This window comes from Cryptotermes secundus, unplaced genomic scaffold, assembly GCF_002891405.2.
Source record: "Cryptotermes secundus unplaced genomic scaffold, Csec_1.0 scaffold136, whole genome shotgun sequence".
Lineage (NCBI taxonomy): Eukaryota > Metazoa > Arthropoda > Insecta > Blattodea > Kalotermitidae > Cryptotermes > Cryptotermes secundus.
In genome coordinates this window covers 1775727-1796990 of record NW_019718618.1, presented here as the reverse complement: position 1 = coordinate 1796990, position 21264 = coordinate 1775727, and the positions used below count along the sequence as shown (strand labels likewise).

Sequence of the window (21264 nt, the reverse complement as noted above, 5' to 3'; positions counted from 1 at the left end):
TCGACACGTCGTTTCGATAAATATGAGGGCCGTCCAGAAAGTAACCGGTCTAGAAAACCGAGATTAATGGCCGTAGGGATCTGTTGCGCTGACCACGCGACACCCTCTATCCGCTAAAGTTGGCACTAACATCGCTGACAAACGGGGGTCGCTCGGTGGGTATAGTTCGCTTGCGGACTACAGGCCATGGAGTTTTAGTTCAGAAAGTAAAGACACCACTAGCTACTTGCTGACTTAGCTTCTGACTTCTTTTCGTCCTTCCTAGAGTCCGGACCTGGCACCAAGTGATTTTCACCTTTTTCACACACTTGAAGCAGTTTTGGAGCGACACGCGCATGCGTAGAGATGGTTAAAGATTGGTTCAGTGGACTAGCGGCAGCTTTCTACGATACAAGTGCCTGAATCTTCATGGAGATTATGTAGAAAACTGGTTTAAGGTCTGTAGTAATGGAGTACAATATATTTTTTTTTTAATTTATCCATTTATCTCTTTAATAAAAAACAGGTCTTTATTTTATGGACCTACGTGTTTCGCGAAATACGCTTCAGATGTGAGTATAAAACACAGGCAGATCTTCATATAAAATGGCCGTTATTATCTGATTCTAATCAAACTCGCAACATGTCCACAAATGTCAATAAAATTCCCCAATATGAAATTTCATACAACTCCGTTCGGGTTTTCTCGAGTTGCAGATGCTAACAAACGTATTGTTACACTTTCTCTTTGCGAACGCGCCTAAAAACACTCAGTGACACTTCGAAGGTCTGAAGGAAGGAGGGAGGGAGTGGCTTATTTGATTCTAAAATGACTTTCCTTACACTTACTTGAGTAGAGAAGTCTTTATGATCTCGGTGAACCATAAAACAGTCATAAAATACATTTGATCGATCGAAGAGGGAGAGAGTGAGACAGCTAATAAACATAAAACTAAAAGCTAGCCTCCCCCCCATAAAACACGTGACGTCATTACACAACTATTCTGTATCGTCAGAATGCTGTTTCTTTTCCAGACAGGAATCCTATAAACCTTTCAAAGCACAGCGGTAACGATATGTACCGCCTGCTTCAACGTTACAGAACTCTTAAATTCTGACTGCACTTGGATTTATGGGTCACATATGATTCTCAGAATAACGGGCGATTATTTCTTCAAACAATATTAAGCCGTTTATCTTGCTGATGTAGACGCCGTTTGTTTTCTGTGAGGTAGGAATTGAATTTTAAATATTTAGATGAACTTGGGGTCTGAAACCGTGGCCACAAACGCAAGGACAGATTCTCTGCCCTAACCCTCAACAATTTTATTCTGACTCCATGGAGCTGAGCCCTTCTTGAGAAACCGCCCGTTGCGCAGCTAAGAACTCCCCAACATTTATTGTAACCCGAAGGTTCATTACCGTCTTCACAAGAGCCCTCCACTGGTCCCTATCTTGAGCCAGATGAAACCAGTCCATACCTTCCCATCCTATCTCTCTAAGATCCATTTTAAAATTATTCTCCCACTACGTCTAGGTCTTCCTAGTGGTCTCTTCCCTGCTGGCTTTCCCATCAAAAACCTATATGCATGCATCTTCTACCCCTTGCGTGCTACACATGCTGCTCATCGCGCCTCCCTTGACTTGATCATTCTAATTATACTTGGAGAAGAGTACAAGTTATGAAGCTCCTCATTGTGCAGTTTTCTCCAACCTCCTGTCACTTCATCTCTCTTCGGTCCAAATATTCTCCTCAACACCCTGTTCTCAAACATCCTCGGTCTATGTTCCTCCCTTACTGTCAGAGACCTTTCACACCCATACAGAACCATAAGCAAAATTACAGTTTTGCAAACTCTAATTTTTATTTTTTTTAAGACAGCAGACGNAATAATAATAATAATAATAATATCGGGGAAGTTTCCTCAGGAGGCAAGTGATCTGACTCGTATACTGGAGGTGGCAAGTTCGAATCTCGACCGGCAGCAAGCATTACCCTCCTGTTTATTCATTTATTAATTTGTGGCCCATTCAAGAACCCCGCCAGCAGGGCAGACTCCGAGTGTATGATGGTTTACTGAGTAATGAATGTGGAAGGCAGTGGTCGTGGCCTAATTTCACATCTGCCTTCGAGAACCGAGGAAAGGAATAATAACGCTCATTAGAACAGCAGGTCTCCAAGACGACATTCGAACCTGGGACCTTCCCCCCCCCCAAAAAAAAAGCAGAAGTTGTATGCACATAACTCTGGGGTTCGGTAAAGCGAATAAATAATACATGATAAGCCATGGTCGTTATGTGACGGAACTAAATATTTAATGTTTCCTTTTGGGCGAGGAACTGAAAAGGGATGAAATATAGGGGTAAGTTTGGGGTGGGTTTTAAAGCCGGCCGGGAAGCTGGGGGTACACAGGAGCTTTCTATATACTCGTGGAGATTAAACAGAAGGAGAGGAGCTGAGTAATCAATAACACATGGGCTGGCTCGCTGCTACCTGTTTCCAGGAAGCTGAGGTGTATACGTGTTCAGCACAGCGCTCAGCTCAAACGTAACGAGCAGGTTCTCGGCCTCCACTCATCTCTTGGCCTAATGAGTATGGGGTTCGAGTCCAGGAATTTTATTCCATTCTTTACAGTGTCTATACCAGCTCTTGGCAAGGTAAACATATATTTATGACTGTGCTTAACTATGCCATGAAGGCGTATAGGGCAAAGGATGTACAGATCAGCGCATCTTTACCTCTGCATTAGTTTTTTCTTCGCATATCTGTTACACAGAAGCTGCAGAATCTGCAATACATGTACATTCTCAATAAGCACTGGCTCCTGAATGAGTTGTGCCCAGTGGCGTAACATATATGAGTTTTTCTTTTTGTTCACTTAGGAAGTAAGGAGGTTGGTCTAGAAGTAAACACAGAGAAAACTAAGTACATGTTACTGTCTCGTCACCAAAATGCAGGGCAAAATCATGACATAAAGATAGGAAACAGATGTTTTGAAAATGTGGCACAGTTATTTGGGAAGGACGATAACAGATCGAAACCTGATTCAGGAGGAAATTAAGAGAAGATTGAACTCGGGTAATGCTTGCTACCATTCAGTCCAGAACCTTTTGTCTTTTCGTCTGTTGTCCAAAAACATAAGAATTAGAATATACAAAACTATAATTTTGCCTGCGGTTCTGTATGGGTGTGAAACTTGGTCTCTGATATTAAGGGAGGAACAGAGACTGAGGGTGTTTGAAAACAGGGTGTTGAGAATATTTGGACCGAAGAGAGATGAAGTGACGGGAGGTTGGAGAAAACTGCATAATGAGGAGCTTCATAACTTGTGCTCTTCTCCAAGTATAATTAGAGTGATCAAGTCAAAGAGGATGAGATGAGCACGGCATGTAGCACGAAGGGCGGAGACGAGGAATGCATATAGGATATTGGTGGGAAAGCCAGAAGGAAAGAGACCACTGGGAAGACCAAGGCGTAGGTGAATTCACAATATTCAAATGGATTTTAGAGGGACAGGATGAGATGGTATGGATTGGATTGATCTGGCTCGGGATAGGGACAAGTTGAGGGCTCTTCTGAACACGGTAACGAACTTTCGGGTTCCATAAAATGCTGGGAAATTCTTGAGTAGCTGCAAAATTGGCGGCTCCTCAAGAAGGGCTCAGCTCAATGAGTAAGTAAGTGAGTAGGAATCAAATTCTTGTATTGGGGTGTATTGAGGCCTGTCTGGTAGACTCAGTGTGTGAGTAGTTTCGCTACAGTCCAGTAGGTTCACTGCTACTGCATTAGTGTGGTTTTCTAATTTTCTTAAGTATTTGGTATTCCAGCCGATGAGAGTGGCCGCGCCATCTAAGGCATGAACCGTTTTCGCACGCTCGAACGCTGGGAAAGAATGCCTGGAGCTATACTTATGCTCGCCCCATACGTCCTCATAGCGTGATGTTGGCTTAGGCACATGCATGATTTTATATTTATTTCAACTTTACAGAAGCTTCATTAGACGCTAACGTGGAGGGTGTCCTAGAAGTAACGGAAAAGAAACTAGGAGTGTGTCCCAGTAAAGAGACATGAAGTGTAACAACTTTCAAAAAGGCAAACCGTGAATTGCAAACAAATTATTTCTGATGCATGAAAGGAAAAATCAGATCCTCGTTAACTGCAATGACACGCCGCGATACATCGGCAACTTCTCCGCCTTCACAATATGGCGGGGTTGCATAGCCCAGTCGAATTAGGCGGTTTGAATTGCGTCTTTTCGAGAACTTCCCACGTTGTCTGTCTTGATGCAAATCCACCTAAACCTTGAAGAATGATATTTTTTTGTAGTTTTTGTTAGTTTCTTTGGGCGGGGGGGTGAGACTGAGTCCCCTTGGTACGTCGGCCAATATTTGGGCCAGATGATGAATGTGGAACAGTCGGTGGGATCAGAACTGGCAGGGGAAACCTCAGTACTCGGAGAGAACCTGCCCCAGTGCCACTTTGTCCACCACAAATCCCACATGACCCGACCTGGGCTCGAACCGGGGTCGCCGCCGTAGGAAGCCGGCTCGGCCATGAAGACAGACTTACTCATAAGGCCAGATCCGTATAAACTGAAGTCAGAACCCAGTTTCACCTCTGTGAGATCTGCAGTTCTCACTGCGGTATGAGATTACGATCTGTTGGAAGCGACGCCGTGTAGTTTGGTAGATGTTTCCACCATCTTCTGGATAGAACTATGTCAAATCGCATCCGAATGTTCTACCGCCGTACTTTCATGTCGCTTTATCAACAGCTGCTGCCTACCATAAGCCGTATTCCATATGTTAGATATTACACTATATGATATTCTGTTTCTTACTGTGGCATGCAGACCCGTTGCTGGACAACGACCGCCAGATAAGCAAAAATACAACCGTTACTGAGTAACGGTCCCTCAAAGAAACATGTTTGCACCGAAACAGCAACAGGGGAATGGTGTTTTCTGTGAGGTCCGTGCCGAGATGTTCGTTACCCGGTAGCGGAAAGATTTTTTCTTCTCCATGGCGTCAAACCGCCTCTGAGGCCGACCCAGCCTCCTATCCAATGAGCACCGGCAGCTCTTTCAGCGGGAGTAAAGCGCCCAGGGCATGAAGTTGGCCACTCAACTAGTGGCGAGGTCACGAATGGTGGAGATATACCTTCAGTCCCCCTACGCCTCCTATTAATTAAGCACAGTGACAAGTTTATCTTCACTGCTTCCTTGTAAATCCTTTCCAATTCATTATTCACGAATTATTGAATCACTCGACTCTGTACAGTCTGAGATGCGGACATCGTCGTTAAATAAACAATAAACAAGAAGTTCTGGGAAGAACTAATCGCCTACTTTCCTTTGATACGACAAGGACCGCACAGAAAACCAAAACATTAGGGGGAACACACAGGAACATGGACAGAAACGGACGAATAAGCAGACAGCAAGGTGGTGTCATAAGCATTTTATTTTTTAATATAAGGAATGTGGGCTGAAAACTATTCGTAACGTAGCACCACATTAACACGGAGGAGCAATAAGAAATTATTTACGGTGCAATGGTGGACAATAAAAACTTTCAGGGCACAAGACTCATCTTGAGCGAAGGTTTCCTAACCTCATTTTTCCAGGCGCTGTGTGTTTTCGTTGCCAAGTTTTGCATATAATAAATATCGCAGCTCTCGATCCAATTACCACAAAATAAATAATTGCAACTGCTTAACCAATAGCACAGAAACACGTTGCTTTAGTACTGCGCTTTTAAGCTCTGCATTCGTGGTTCACGGTCAGCTTATAACCCTCACATTAAACTTCCAATTCTGAAATTTGTAACAATTTTCGGCGCAATCATGAGGGGAGTCTGTCCGTCAGTATGCATGGAACACCTCGAAAACCGGTAAACGGATATTCACAAAATTTGATACTGGCGATGTAGTACTTTCTGGGATGTCATGCTGCATCTGACAGAAGTCTGCCGAGGTTTCGTACGAATGTACTGTCTCCATCTTCAGGGTATAAGACAACGAACAACCGTCAAGCTGGAAGCAGCAAGAAGAGTTCGGCGCGGTGCTTAATTAAGTAAGGGCATGAATTTTCAAATTCATTATTCTCTCATCATATCACCTGATGCTATACAGAATAGGCTACATTTTAGTGAATAATCAATAAATATCCGAAACGTACAACCTTCTGGATTGCTATGCCGTGTAGTTCGGAAGAAGTTCACAGACCTTTCGATGGAATGTAAGGCCTCCATCTGTAGGGATGAAGAATAAGCCATGCAAAGACACCAAAAAGCTCAGACATCAACCGGGGCAGTACTTCTACCAGACTGCACGGCGTTACAACTCGTAAGGCAGTAACAGTCACAGTCTCGAGACCTTCGAATATAACAAACATCCTTTTTCATTTTATCCTTTCGTCTATGCCTATGCGGACACGCGGTATCGGAGTTGGTTGAGGCACTATGCTACGAGCCGGAAGGTCGCGGGTTCGATTCCCGATTAGATTATTGCATTTTTCAATTGATGTAATCCTTCCAGCCGCACTATGGCCCTAGGGTCGACTCAGCCTCTAACAGAAATGAGTACCAGGAATATTCCTTGGGGTAAAGGGCGGTCGGTGCATAAGGCTGACAAACTTAATTGCCATCTGCGAGCAGATTGTCTATAAAAAGTGGGAGTTCACTGCTCAGTTACACGAATATTTTATTTATGCTTATGTCTCGCAAGTGATCTCTTTCCTTAAAATGAATTTACCTCTTGGACCGTTTATTCCTTTATGGGAAGGCGTCCATGTGTGTGGCTGTGCACATGCTAATGAAGCCAGAACTGAGAGTGCACCAAACGTCAGCTGTGCGCGGCGCACAACTCGAGGGAGGGCAGTTACATAGAAAATGGTTTGGGGCTTGGAGACACAATTGGATAATTCGTTTTCGTTCTTCGGCCCATTTGATTCTCCCTGTTTGACCTTTCATGCGGCCTGTGCGTGCGTCTCACAGCTCTCCATCTCTCTCTGCCCTCGTAGCATTGCCTCTCGTGTGGTGACGTAAGCGGGTATTCATCCGTTTCTTCACAAATGTATGCATGTGTTTCTTGTTTCCTAATTCAGAAAAGTAATCATTACTTAACAAGATGAACTACCCTTCTTCGCCCGAGAAATGGCGGCCTTCCTAACGGCGACAATGGCTCAGACGATATAAATCTTCTGACTTGTACTTTGGAGGCGTCTGCTTCGAACCTCGACAGGGAAATCGACTATCTTGTGGTTTCCCTTAGTTCCTCCAGGCAAATACCAGAATATCTCTAATCAAGCCACGACCACTTCGTTTCACTTCCTGTCTAACTGATCAATCATGATCGCCCTACCATTCTACACTTCATGGCCTGAACTACTTAAAGCGCCGTTAAAGAAATAAATAACAAATTACTTTCCTTGCCTATACCAAACTTTATAATATCTAAAACTTTAAGGATGGAATGACATCCAAATTAAGAAATTAAAATTTACTCATGTAATTAAACTAGAAGTTCTGGGAACAACTAATCGCCATTTTTAACGAGCCGTTGCTCAGTAACGACAAGAGGATATACATACAGACACACAGACTGATGGGAAGAATTTACGAGGCACGCCGATAGTATGGGCTCAGGTGCTAAGTTTCGTAAAGACTGTTCAAGGTATACAGAGTTAATATGGGAAGATTCACAGGCACACAGACAGGAAAGAGATCCCATAAGCCTCTAAGCTGCCGTTGTAGCATAAGATACGTACGATAGACATGATCTGCTCTGCAAAGCCTGTACTGACTGAGAGGACTTGTATACAGTGCAAAAGGATATGCTATATGTAAGACACGTACAATTGATGAAAGGCCAAGCATATTCAAGAGACAAACCCATCCTCTCCTCAGAGAAGATGTTACATAAGGATCATGACGACCGCAAGTGTAAAAGGAAAAGGCAGCGGAAGTCCCCTGTGCTTAACTAATTAAGCACTACGCCATGAGGGCGTATGGGGGAGTGGATGTATAGGTCCACATTTTCTTGACCTCGGCACTAGTTGGAGGTGAGTGGTCAGCTTCATGCCCCTGCCGCTTTACCCCCGGGGAAAGAGCCCCCGGTACCCATTCGAAAGGAGGTTGGGTGGACCCCACCGAGACTTGAACTCCGACCTCCTCCACCGTCCATCCCGCAGCCAGTCGCTATAATGACTGAGCTATCCCGACTCCCACGACCAGAAGGGTTCAGTTGAAAAAAAAAATTGTCTGGTCGTGAGTGTCAAGGGGGTTGGCGCCATTCATAAAGTAACTCTGACGTCAGTAACCAATGTATCGTTATTCAACAAAGTAACAGCTCACATGTAAGAGAATTCCTTCGTATGCCGGACTGCTGACTAGAAGTCAGTGCGCGACTGGCCATCCCGACAGAGGTTTTCTTGAGGTGGTTCCCAAGTTCAAAGTTGTACTGCGTGCTCTTCATGCAGCCCCCCCCCCCCGAATTCATCAAAGTTGCACCCCATTCCTGTCAAAGCCACCAAATTATTTTTTTCTTTTCCAAATTTTACAATTTGTTACTAATTCAGAAAAGCAAAATTCCGCGGTCCCTGTCTCGAGCCACTTCTTCTAACCATCCTAACGCCTTCACCTTCACACTGCCCTTGTGATCAGGATGAACGTGTGCAGCCTGGGAGCCTTCTAACAAAATTATGCGCTTTCTAATCTCGGAAATAAAATGCCTCGTATTACTCACATGACTTCTCCCATTCTTCTACTCTTCTGCTATACTTTCTACCCTACCCTCCTGCTCTATTTAGTTCTGAAAGCGCTCAAGGGGGTCTGCTGTCAAATCTGTTCTTTCAGAGGGTTCACACTGAATTCCGTAGTTTGTCTATCTCAGTTTCCGCCACAAGCTACACGGGTTACGGCCAAAAATTGTCTACAAACGCCATGTAGTCCGTTGGAAGTCGATCGAAGTTTCAGAGGAACATGGCGTCTCCATCTTCAGAGTCGAAGAATAGGCCAAGTAAGAAATCAGCGTGAAAGCAGGTATGAAACATAGCCTGCTTGACTTATTTTTCGACCATGAAGATGGAGGCGACATGTTTCTCCGAAACGTAGGTTGACCACACGACGTTATATCCCAGAAATCTTTATAACCACCGCTGTGTGAGAGTGTTCCATTTCGTAAGAGAACGGCAGTAGAGATTAATTCGAACTGGGTTGGTTTTGTTTTGTTACTAGGGCCTCATGACTGACATATGACGGGACAAATAATATTAAAGGCAGTGTGGCCATTCTTTTGACAACATCACAGAGTTCATAATGGACCGAAACGGCTGACAGGATGGACGGATGAACTGACAAGGATGGCTGAGTCGGACTACATCGATTCGCCGCGCCTGGATGGGCAAACTGCGTATGTACCAGCGCCATACACACACACACACACACACACAGCAAACAGAACATGTACGTCCACAGTCAACCGTCCGGCTCAAGAACATACAGTAAAATCCCTCGCTAATCCGGTTGCAATTAATCTGAATGTCGGTTAATCCGGATTGAAATACGAAAAATTCTGTGTAAGATTCGAGTTTTTCACTGCAGAAACTATGAAGAATGCCGTCTTCTGGCATGTGACGCCGTGTAGATATTGTGCAAACCGACGATTCGGAGGAACATATCGCCTCCATCTTCAGGGTAGAAGAAAAAATCTGCGAGTCTGGAACCAGGGTGAGCAAGTGGCTGCAGTCTGCGATACGTTCCTCCGAAACGTCGGTTTACACAATATATACACGGTTCCATACCACAGAAGACGGCATTCTTCATGAGAAATGCTGCTCACAGCTGAGATGCATGGCATTTATGAAGGCAGATGAGACATTTGTCTGTTCAGACAAAAACTTGTGGCTTTTTCTTTAACATTATTACGTTCAAAAACAAGTACAACTTCTGAAGTCTTCTATCGATGAATAAAATGTATTGTTTTTTATAGTTCTTAAATAGTGATATTTTGTTATTTATTTTCATCAGCACTGCTTACATTTAATTTTGTTCTAAGTTTTTTTTTTGTCTTCTTGGGCTACCTTTTGCTTCACTAATCCGGATTTTAAGAGGCAGAAAACAAAAAAGAATTACAAATTGAATTAGAGGAATTCTTGCTACCATTCGGTTTAGAACCCCGGCGTCTTCATGCTCCATCACGATGCTGTCAGTATTTCGGACTACATAGCGTCGAATCGTTGTATGACTGACGAACAATGAATCGTAAAGGATTTGTAAGGAAGCAGTCGTTGCCTGATCGATGTACTATTCCGGAATCTGCCTGCAGGGAGACTGCGAAAAACCATGAAAATCTTCAGTCTGGGTAACTAGAAAAACGGCTTATCTTGACATGTATTTCATGGTTGAACTCAGTCCCTCCAGACAAATACCAAGTTAGTACATAAAAATTTCGCTATGACCGCTCCCTTCCAAATCATTCATCAATCATTGTAACATTGGACGCCATACTGTCTGAAACACTGACGTCATACAATACACTACACACAAAAAAATGTGTGTTGTAAATGTGATTCGCAGATTTTGTTTGATTTTATAACAGACTGCATAGAAAACGGAAAACAATTATTGCTTACAAGCCATGAGAGCACTACAGAATGCGTCCTTTTGTCTTGTTTAACGTTACAGTGCGCATAAAGAGAAGTGTACTGAAATAAAGGCAAAAGGTCGCGGGACAGAACTTGTTGAATTACACCATTCCCCATTTTCTTTTCTTTTCATTAGTTCAAATGTGAGGTACAATTCGTTCAATTAACCACGAGCATACTGTGCACCATGCGGTCTTCGCATGCTGTCCTTCTACTGTCGTGCTCCCACCAACTGACCCCTATCAAAATTTGCACTTTCGAAGGAAGGGGGGAAAAAAAAAACTCCGTGACCTGTAGTACGTAGGCGAACTATACCGACCGCCTCTGTGGTCTAGTAGTCCGAGTTCCTGGCTACAGATCCAGAGGTCTCGGGTTTGATTTTCTGAGTAGTGGGTCTGGAACGGGGTCCACTCAGCCTCGTGAGGATAATTGAGGAGCTATTTCGAGGAAATAGCGGCTCCGGTCTAGAAGACCGAGATAAACGGCCGTGGGGATCTGTTGCTCTGACCACGCGACACCCTCTATCCGCAAAAGTTGGCACTATCTTCACCGACAAGCGGCGGTCGCTCGGTCAGTCAAATAAATAAACGTACATATGCTCATTCGCGCCGCCATGGTCCCCCGCTCCCTTATCGAAAGGACAACCAGAAAACTGGCTTAAGGTTCAGGTTATTTACGGTCATGTTTAATTTATGGCAATTGAGTAGTAAAGCCAGAAGATGCTTTTTGAATAACGTTATTTTTTTGCCAACTTTCCTTATTTTGAAAATAAAATAAAAGTAGAGCTTATGATATCACCTTGCTGTCTGTGTGTCTGTGAATGCCCTCTTTTAACTTTTGAATACCTTAACAAAACTTTATGAAACTTGGTATGTATACAATGGCACCTAAGTCCATCTCAACAGCGTGCATCATAAACCCCTCCTATCAGTCTGTGTTTCTGTGTATCCATCTGTCGTTCCTAGGCAACGGCTCGGTAAAAATGCTACCTCGCCAATGAATACACACGCAACAACAGAAGAATTATTGATCGCGTCGTTTTCTATGTGGTCCGTGTCACATCAAAGGAAAATTTAGTGTACTAGCTTGGCATTTTCCGGTCAACTCCCGAATATAAGCTGGGAGCGTCGCCGCTTGAGGCAGTCTGCCCGAGTATAACGTGCATAACTGTCAATATGTAAAGAACTTACCCTCCTTTAGTCTTATGAGGATACGCGGATCGGAACCCGGGCTGGTGAAGTAACCAGCGCCCTCCTCATCCCAAAATAATCGATCCTGCTGTTCCTGAAGAACTTCAGCCCATTCAAGCCACGATGGATCAAAACAGGACTCGTACAGATCCAGAAGTCCTCTGACTAGGAATGCGTAGTCGTCCAGAAATCCAGGAATGGGTGACGAACTGAAGGCAAACAATTTTACTGGTTTTAGACTCTGAGGCTGCTTTTGTTCTTCAGTAGTTGCATCATGTGGATCTGGGCAGTGCTGACGACGTTTCGGAGGTATATGAGGCCATCTGATAACGTCATTTGTCAGACCCGAGCTCCCACACTTCCTTGTGCGCATATTAAACCAAATCCAAACCCTCATCCCATCCAACTAAATTCGAGGATGGGCCCCCAAACCCACCTCGACGTTGCGGTGTTCCTCGAATAACTCATTCGGTTTCTGGACTAAAGGGTCAAGCGCTGCTGCAGTTTCCGATTCCTCCCGTTTCCCCTCTCGCGCCATAATCAAGCCACGCATAACGCGAGAACACTCAAGGCCTGTTAATAACAAATCTCGGCCGCGCAATAGCTCAAGCGGTTAGTCGCTGGCTTCCCACCGCGGCGGCCCGGGTTCGATCCCGGGACTGGTCAAGTGAGATTTGTGGTGGACAAGGTGGCGCTGGGGCGGGTTTTCTCCGAGTACTTCGGTTTCCCCTGCCAATTTTCATTTCACCAAATTCTCCCATCATCATAATCACCAGCGGCAGGTACAATAGACCAATCAGTGGCCGCCGTGCCGAATGGACCCAGTTGAACTCCACCCCCCACTAAGCGAATTTTAATTTTTAATGACAAATCTAGGTCGATGAATTAAAAGTCAAAGAAATGAGGGAAAATCTTTTAATTTAATGTAGTCATAATTATTAAATCTCAACCTGTTTTTTTTTTCCAATTTATCTACAGACGTGAAACACTAAAGGATATTTTGTATGCANCCCAAGCTATGGCACGGATATATATATATATATATATTGTTTGAATTCGGGTAATGACTGTTACCACTCAGTCCAGAAGCTTTTGTCTTCTCGTCTGCTGTCTAAAAACATAAAAAATACAACATACAAAACTATAATTTTGCCTTTGGTTCTGTATGAGTGTGAAACTTGGCCTCTGACATTAAGGGAGGAACATAAGACTGAGGGTGTTTGAGAACAGGGTGCTGAGGAGAATATTTGGACCGAAGAGGGATGAAGTGACAGGAGGTTGGAGAAAATGCATAATGAGGAGCTTCATAACGTGTACTTTTCTCCATGTATAATTAGAATGATCAAGTCAAGGAGGATGATATGGGCAGGGCATGTAGAATGAATGGGGGGAAGAGGAATCCATATAGGATATTGGTGGAAAAGCTGGAAGGAAAGAGACCACTAGGAAGACCAAGAGGTAGGTGGGTGGGCAATATTAAAATGGATCTTAGAGACAGGATGGGATGGTATGGATTGGATTGATCTGGCTCAGGACAGGGACCATTTGAGGACTCCTATGAACACGGAAATGAACCTTCGGGATCCATAAAATGCTGGGAAGTTCTTGAGTAACTGCACAATTGATGGATTCTGAAGAAGGGCTCAGCTCCATGAAGTCAGTTACATATACATAATGGGCAGCATTTTGTAGGCCCTGCAAATTATGTGACAGTCAGTACGGTGGAACTGAACAACTGCACTGGCGTGGGTAAGCGTTGTTTGTCGTGTGCAGAAATGTCTGGCGAGTTGAATATTTTTTTGTATGGCTTGTGAACCTGGCCAACGTTGGTTGACCCCTGTCTGTAGCCTGTCTAAACGCGTTGCGAGATATTAATTTTCTAGACCACCGAACAAAATATGACCATTCCCAAAACGTAAGCTAAGAATATATTCATTTATGTACCACCACTGAATAATAAATAAATGTTGAGGTAGAAAACAAATAAATTGGATGACAAATAGTTCTCTGCAGCAACGCCCTTAGGCCTTACTTTTGCGTGGAGCAATAAATATATACTAAAATACTGATATATGCAGCACAGTAACGACCGTAAGAATAATATTACTGCGACCTCGTTACCAAGATCCTGGGTTCGATATTAAAATGCTTCAGTTATAATTATTTACCGCAGGCTGTAGCTAAGTGTGTTCATATAATGCCTTTATAATTTCTAAACGAATTATAAGACCGTAACAAATCACAATTAGCCGGTCACGGTAGCCGAGCGGTCTAAGGCATGCACTGTTTTCGCTCGATCGGAAGCCGGGATCGTGGGTTCGAATCCCATTCAGGGCATGGATGTTTGTGTGCGTCTTTCTGTGTCTGTGTACAGGTAGAGGCCTTGCGACGAGCTGGTCACTCGCCCAAGGAGTCCTACTGAATGTGTAAGATCGAGAAAAACCGAAGTGAACGGAGTTCATGGAGGTAGGCCTAGGCCCACTGGGGCTGTAGTGCCATGGGGAAAAAAAAATCACAATTACATCCAATATGAAATTAAGATTAGATTAAATAAAGGGAACACTTGCTACAGGCCAGCGCAGAATCGTCTGTCTTCCTGTATTCTATCTAAACCCTAAATACTAGGATATAACAAACTCCGTGGTTTCAGTCCGCAAGCGAACTATATCGAACGAGCGACCGCCGCTTGCCGGCGAAGTTAGTGCCAACTTCTACGGATAGAGGGTGACGCGTGATCAGCGCAATGGATCCCCACGGTCGTTAATTTCGGTTTTCTAGTCCGGAGCCGCTATTTCCTTGAAAGAGCTCCTCAATTATCCTCACGAGGCTGAGTGGACCCCATTCCAGACCCACTACTTCTCAGAAAATCTGATAGCGCCGAGAATCGAACCCGGGACCTCTGGATCTGTAGCCAGAAACTCTTGACCACTAGACCACAGAGGCGGTCAAAATATTAGAATATACAGAATTATAGTTTTAACAGTTTTATATGGGTGTGCAACTTGGTCACTCAACACAGGGAAATAACGTTGATTTAGGACGTCTGAGAAGAGAGTAGCGAGGAAATGGCTTGGACCTAAGACATCCGAAGTAAGAGGAAGTTGGAAAAAACTGCACAATGAGAAATTTGACAATTTTTACTCTTCACCAAATATTATTAGCGATCGAATAAAGTTCGTTGGGATAGGAGGGGCATACAGTACGCATGAAAGAGGTGAGGCATACATACAAATTTCGGTACGAAAACCTCAAGGAAAACAGATTTTTTTAGAGATATAGCCAGAGATGGGAGTATAATATTAAAACATATCTTACAAAAACCGGATTTGAAAACCAACACTTTAACAATATGATAACTTCGAAGAGTGCTGTCTTTATGTTGTAAAGCAGTGCAGTACGAAAAAAAACTGACGTTTCGGAGGAACATGCGAGTATCTCTATTTTCGGGGTTGCAGGGTAAGCCAAGCAGGAAACCGGAATGATGCAGGCGATTGGCACAATAAAAACAATACACGTCTCAAAATGATCACGGCGGAGGTGCCTGAAAACTGTGGTCTTCTCGGTTGTGACACCGTGCAGTCTTGTAGGGGGGTACTGAAATTTCGGAGGAATATCTCCTTCCATCTTCCATGAAAACTACTTTACATACCACTGAACCACTTCAACTCACCCATATGGTTACACCATGTTCGCCACCCAGAACAGGTTTGAGGTTCTCGTGTGGATGAATATGAACACAAATGCATTCTGGGTAATCCCGAGACGGAGGCTACACGTTGACAACTTTCTACGAGACCACACGGCATCGAATCCCTCAAGACAAAACTTTGCCTTTTAAAAAAGAATTTGCTCTTCTAGGATATAACGCCGTGTAGTCCGTTGAAAGTAAATAGACGTTTCGGAGTGACATATAGTTTCCATACTCAAGGCCGAAGAATAAGCAGAGAAAGAAAAGACCGTGAAAGCTATGCTTGACACCTGCTTTCACGCTGGTCCCTTGCTAGGCATATTCTTCGGTCCTGAACATGGAGGCAACACGTTCTTCTGAAACGTCGGTTAACTTTCAACAGAGTACATAGGACAGAACGCTGTAAGAATGTCAAACCCAACCTTACCCTTTAATAAGTTGGTTTGCATTGTTTATCTGTTTGATTTGGTTTAGATAATTCGCACAAAATAGAAATTTCAACACGACGTAACACAAACAGTACCATCATCAGACTGCGTAACTGTCCATCCTAACATTGATGTCTTCCAGAAGTGCTATTTGGCGCCGTGCTTCACGTGTGTTGCGCGTGTAGTCTGTACAGTGTTAAGCAGCAAGCGAATATCCTCTCCATGGAGCTCAGCCCTTCATGGGAAGGCACCAGTCACTCAGTCACTCAACAATTTCCCAACATTTCATGGAGCTGTTATTCCGTGCCTTAAAACATCTCTGGGGGCACGTCATCATCAGATAGTGACGCGGGTCGTTACGTCATCAGAAGGGCGCTAGTTTGTATTTTCAACAAAAACAACAGGAACCAAATCTCCATACCGGAGATTTCATTGAATAGTCCAGAAGTTTCTTCTGTAAGGTAAGGTAAAGCTATGCCTGTAAGAGGCTGTCGAGGCTCCCACATTTTCTAGACAATCGGCTCACAGATCGCGGTGAGGTTGTCAGCATTACGCGTCAAGCTATCCCTATAACAGGCCGTGGAGGCCCACAGGGTTGTGAGACGTCGAGGCTCCCACATTTTCTAGACAATCGGCTCACAGATGGAGGTGGGGTTGTCAGCCTTATGGGCCGGTCGCCCTTTACTCCCAGGAACATTCCTGGTACTCATTTCTGTTAGAGGTCAACCGGACCCCAGGGCTATAGTGTGGCTGGAAGGATTAAGTCAACCGAAAAATCCATTACTTCAGGTTGCCTACTCAAAGTATGAAGTATAATCAAATGTTTTTCAATAAAGTTTACTATTTTTTTCCTCTTGCTTTGTAAATATTACGAGCCTTCTTCAATTTCGGATTTGAGGTTCGTGGTCCTTACTTTGCTTCAAAATGACTAATTCCCAGAGCTTCGTGTCGTATGTTCAATGTCACTGACTTGTCTATCACTTTCAGCAACAAACAAACAGAAACAGACTCCGTGGCTTTAGCCCGTAAGTGAACTATAACGACCGAGTGACCGCCGCTTGTAGGCGAAGTTAATGCCAAATTTCGCGGACAGAGGGCGTCGCGTGGTCAGTGCAACGAATCCCCACGGCCGTTAATTTCGGTTTTCTAGACCGGAGCCGCTATTTCCTTGAAATACCTTCTCAGTTATCCTCACGAGGCTGAGTGGACCCCGTTCCATACTTACTACTTCTCAGAAAATCTGGTAGCGACAAGAATCGAATCCGGGACCTCTGGATCTGTAGCTAGGAACTCTGACCACTAGACCACAGAGGTGGTCCAGTTTCAGCAACTCTGACCAGAATTCAGGGAACTTTCTTTTGCAATGCCTGTGCTTTTTACATTTCCAAACCCAGTCCAATAGCATCCTTGCTTTTGTGTATGTGCTTTATAATTCACGGCTCTCCCTCCCCCCAGGTACTCCCAGCAGGAGGGGAAGGGGTCCCTGGGTGTCATAATTTAACCCTCTACTTTTGTAACTGAGTGGGGGTGGTTTCCCTGTGGCCTTTGATGACGATGCCCTTACTGATGCATATATATCTGCAGCAGAGCAAGGCATTCTACACCTACAGAGCCCTTGGAGTTTCCAATACTTTACAAGCTTGGCTCCTATAACATACACTAAGGTTGTCCAACTGGGTGCATTTGGGTTCCACGTGGCCCACAGTTTGATTTGATCAGCCCCCAAGAGTATCATTTCATTCCCTAAAACTCGGCTAATCTTGTTTTATTTTAGCTGTTTATTTAACGATGCTGTATCGAGACAACACCCATAATGCATCAGTTCATTAACAGGGGCATTGTCTACAAATTGGAATGCAGTTAACACTTAGGCTCAAAAAGACTAGGTTTTCATAAAAGAAAAAGCATAGTTATCCCTGTAACAGAATTTGGAGGCCCATAGGGTTGTGAGGTGTCGAGGTTCCCATGTTTCTATACAATAGGCTCACAGATGGCGGTGAGGTTGTCTGCCTTACAAACTGGTCACCTGCCCTTTACCCCCCAGGAAGTTTTCTGGTACTCATTTCTGTTAGAGGCTGAGTCGACCCCAGGGCCATAGGGCAGCTGGAAGGATTAGGTCAATTGAAAAAATCCACCTCGTCGGGATTTGATCCCACAACCTTCTGGCTTGTAGCTCAGTGCCTCAACCAACTACGCTACAGCGTGACCCCTCATTTCACATAACATCTATTAAATAACTTTGCGAAGTATGGAATCAGTATGGCTTCATGACTTTACAATAATATCGACAAAATGCTGCAGACATTTAATGGCTAATTTTTAAGCACCATTGACCCAGTAATTATCTGTCCCAGTGTAATGGAATAAAACATACTTTTTTGAATACGGCCTACAGGTACAATGTGGTCCCTCCAGTGGTCTTAAATTGGTCAGGTCTGCCACATACAACTGATCACATCAAATAAAACAAATAAGGAATGTGATTTGGCAGCTGTACAATTCAGAGTTTCACAAATCAGTAAACTAATTAACTAAGAGCATTCAAGTAGAACAGAGTCCAACTTGAGAAGCCAACAGTTGCTCAGCTACTCAGTAAATTCCCTGCCTTTTATGCAATCCAAAGATTCATTACTGTGTTCACAAGAGCACACCAGTGGTCCCTGTTCTGAGCCAGATGAATCCAGTCCACACAATCACACTCTGTATTTTTTGAAGATACATTTTAATAACTTCTTAGTGTTCGTTATTCTTTAATTCTGTAACATGTTGCTCTTTTGCCGTGAAGGGTTATTATATCCCTGCACGACTTCCAAGCTGGATGATCACCCCTTGTCAACCGACAGTACATTTGGCGCTACCCTCCATATCTGGACGCTGTCTGCAACCTGTGAATGTGCCATGCTGTGGTGACAAGGGACCCACTTTCTTATTTTCTTCTTGCAAAGGGGCTGGCAAGAGTCCCTTAGGACTTACACTACAAGCAGGTCCATTGTACCACAATCTGGTGATAGATACAATCATTGAGCATTTGTGGAATGATAATTCACAGAGAAAAACCAATGTGCTTGGAGAGAAACCTTCATTTGTGCCACTTCATTCACAAAATATCACACATGGACTGCTCTGGTTTTGAATCCAGGCCTCTGTGGTCAGAAGTGGCAACTAAAAGAGGCTCATTTAACAAGAGATTTTTCAAGCACTGCCAAAGAATTATTTTGAGTACATGACAGAAGTGCAATTCTGCACCGTTAACTAAAAGAAGACTATTCCTTACACTTAAAATACAAAGGAGGGAACGCAAAAGAATCCACATGCATATGTGTGTACATGAGAGAGACAAAGATAAGGTAATAAAGGACGAGAAAAGTTGTGTAGCAAGAGGGGCTACACAGGAGGGTAACATCCATGGGGAAATGAATGCACTGCACATCAAAATGTGTCTTACAGCCTTGTGAAAAGTCTCCACAAATGCATGGCAAGAGGCTTACTTACAAATGGAAGTCTGATTCAACTTCACACAAAAGGTTAAACATAAATGTGGATTTAAAGTAGTTCTGAGCATGGTGTATGCCACAACTGCTGTGTTTTTTACTTCATTCATTGCCCGGTATTCTAAAAACTACAGAACACAACATTTTGGAAACTGGATCTACTTCTGTCCTCAGGTGAGAGTAACACCTACTCTGTTGGGACCCTTGAGCTCATCTCAATTACCAGACGACCAATGTCTGAGTCTCAGTCTTATGTTATGACTGATGGTCAGTTGGCCAGTCTCTCTTGGAACAGAGCACCCATCTGGGGCTTATGACCAGATTTTTATTACTGTCTGACAGTTGTTGGTTTGTTGAGGTGGGATGCCCTCTCTGATGAGAGGACTGGTCAGTCATTTACCATTGCTGCTGGCCCTTGCCAGCACAGTCATTCTCGGGTTCGAGTCCTGTGGGGCTCGAGACCATATTTTACTGTCTCAGATTTTAGACTTCACTTTTTGTTGCCTCCTATGACTCACAGAGCTTTGTCAAAGGGAGATAATAAGAAAATATGCAATAAAAACTGTCATAAAACATGCACAGACCTGAAACTAAGACAGAAAGTTAAGTGAAAATTTATAGAACAATCAAGACCATGAAAACCTATGCACAGGATTAGATGGAGAATTTGTGAAACCATTCTGTGCCTACCACTAGCACCATCTGTGGAGTAAGAACTGAACACTTGGTACTAAAACCTTATAGAAACCGTGAAGAATCTCTCATATCATACCGATCTTCTCTGTGAGTTGGTGACATCATTGCTGAAATGGGGGATCCAGATGGGAGGTGTCCACACTGGGTTAAGCATGCCGTACGGGCCGATTCCTTGTATTTCCTGTACCTTCTGTCACTTTCAATATGCATACTCCAGTTTCATCCCAGCAAATCAATAGGAGGAACGTTGATAAAGAAATTGTCACACTCTTTGGGAAAAACGTGACACACAGTGGATTGATTGCACTCATGCCAAGTCCTGGTTTCTTGTGATTCTCCTCCTCAGTGACTCTCGTCTGCTGATTTATCTTCTCGCATCATCTTAATCTTATGTGATGGCCATTATCAGATTCTTTGTTTTCACAAGAACAAATCAGTTACCAAACTAAGATAATACTAGTTACTACAGGATTCTGACGATGGTCTATAACACCCAGAGATATTGGGTTTTCGGACTTTATCCATCGTCCTGCTTTTAAGAAAACTGAGAAAAACACGACATTTTGGAAACTGGATCTGTTACCATCCTCAGTTGAGGGAAAACACCTATTCTATTGGGTCCCTTAGAAAGAGCTAGCCTCAATCACTGGACCAGTGATTGATCCCTTGTTAAATGGGTCTCTTTTAGTTACCACTTCTGACCACAGAGGCCTGGATTCAAAACCAGAGCAGCCCATGTGTGATTTGTTGTGAATGAAGTGGCACAAATGAAGGTCTAGTGATTGAGGCTAGCTCTTTCTAACGGGCCCAACTGAGTAGGTTTATCCTTCCCTATCCGCCTGAAGACGGAGACAGATCCAGTCTCCAAAACGTCGTGGTCTTTTGTCTTTTACATACCAGACGATGGGTGAAGTCCAAAATAAGCCAAAAGAAGTACAGTATACACCATCGTCAGACTCCTTTCAAGTACATCTGGAAAGGTTGAAGAGAGAAAAATCTCAGCTCCTGCCAGGAATCAAACCAGGTTGGCCAGCCTGCAGCGTCAGTATACATACTCAGGTATCATGGGCCACATATTACGGGGGGAGGGGAGAGAGTAGATAAATAAATAGAAGAAACAATGTAAAAGCAAACATTTCTGAAGGA

The 21264-nt window shown here is 43.8% G+C and overlaps 1 protein-coding gene across 1 annotated transcript in view; it reads right to left on the bottom strand.

The window, feature by feature from the left end:
* Positions 1-21264, bottom strand: part of LOC111861775 (spermatogenesis-associated protein 20) — a 47224-nt gene that overhangs the window by 13842 nt on the left and 12118 nt on the right. The window contains exon 10 of the mRNA XM_023846620.2: positions 11816-12024. Within this exon, the coding sequence (XP_023702388.1) occupies positions 11816-12024 (209 nt within the window). The remainder of the gene's footprint in view (positions 1-11815; positions 12025-21264) is intronic.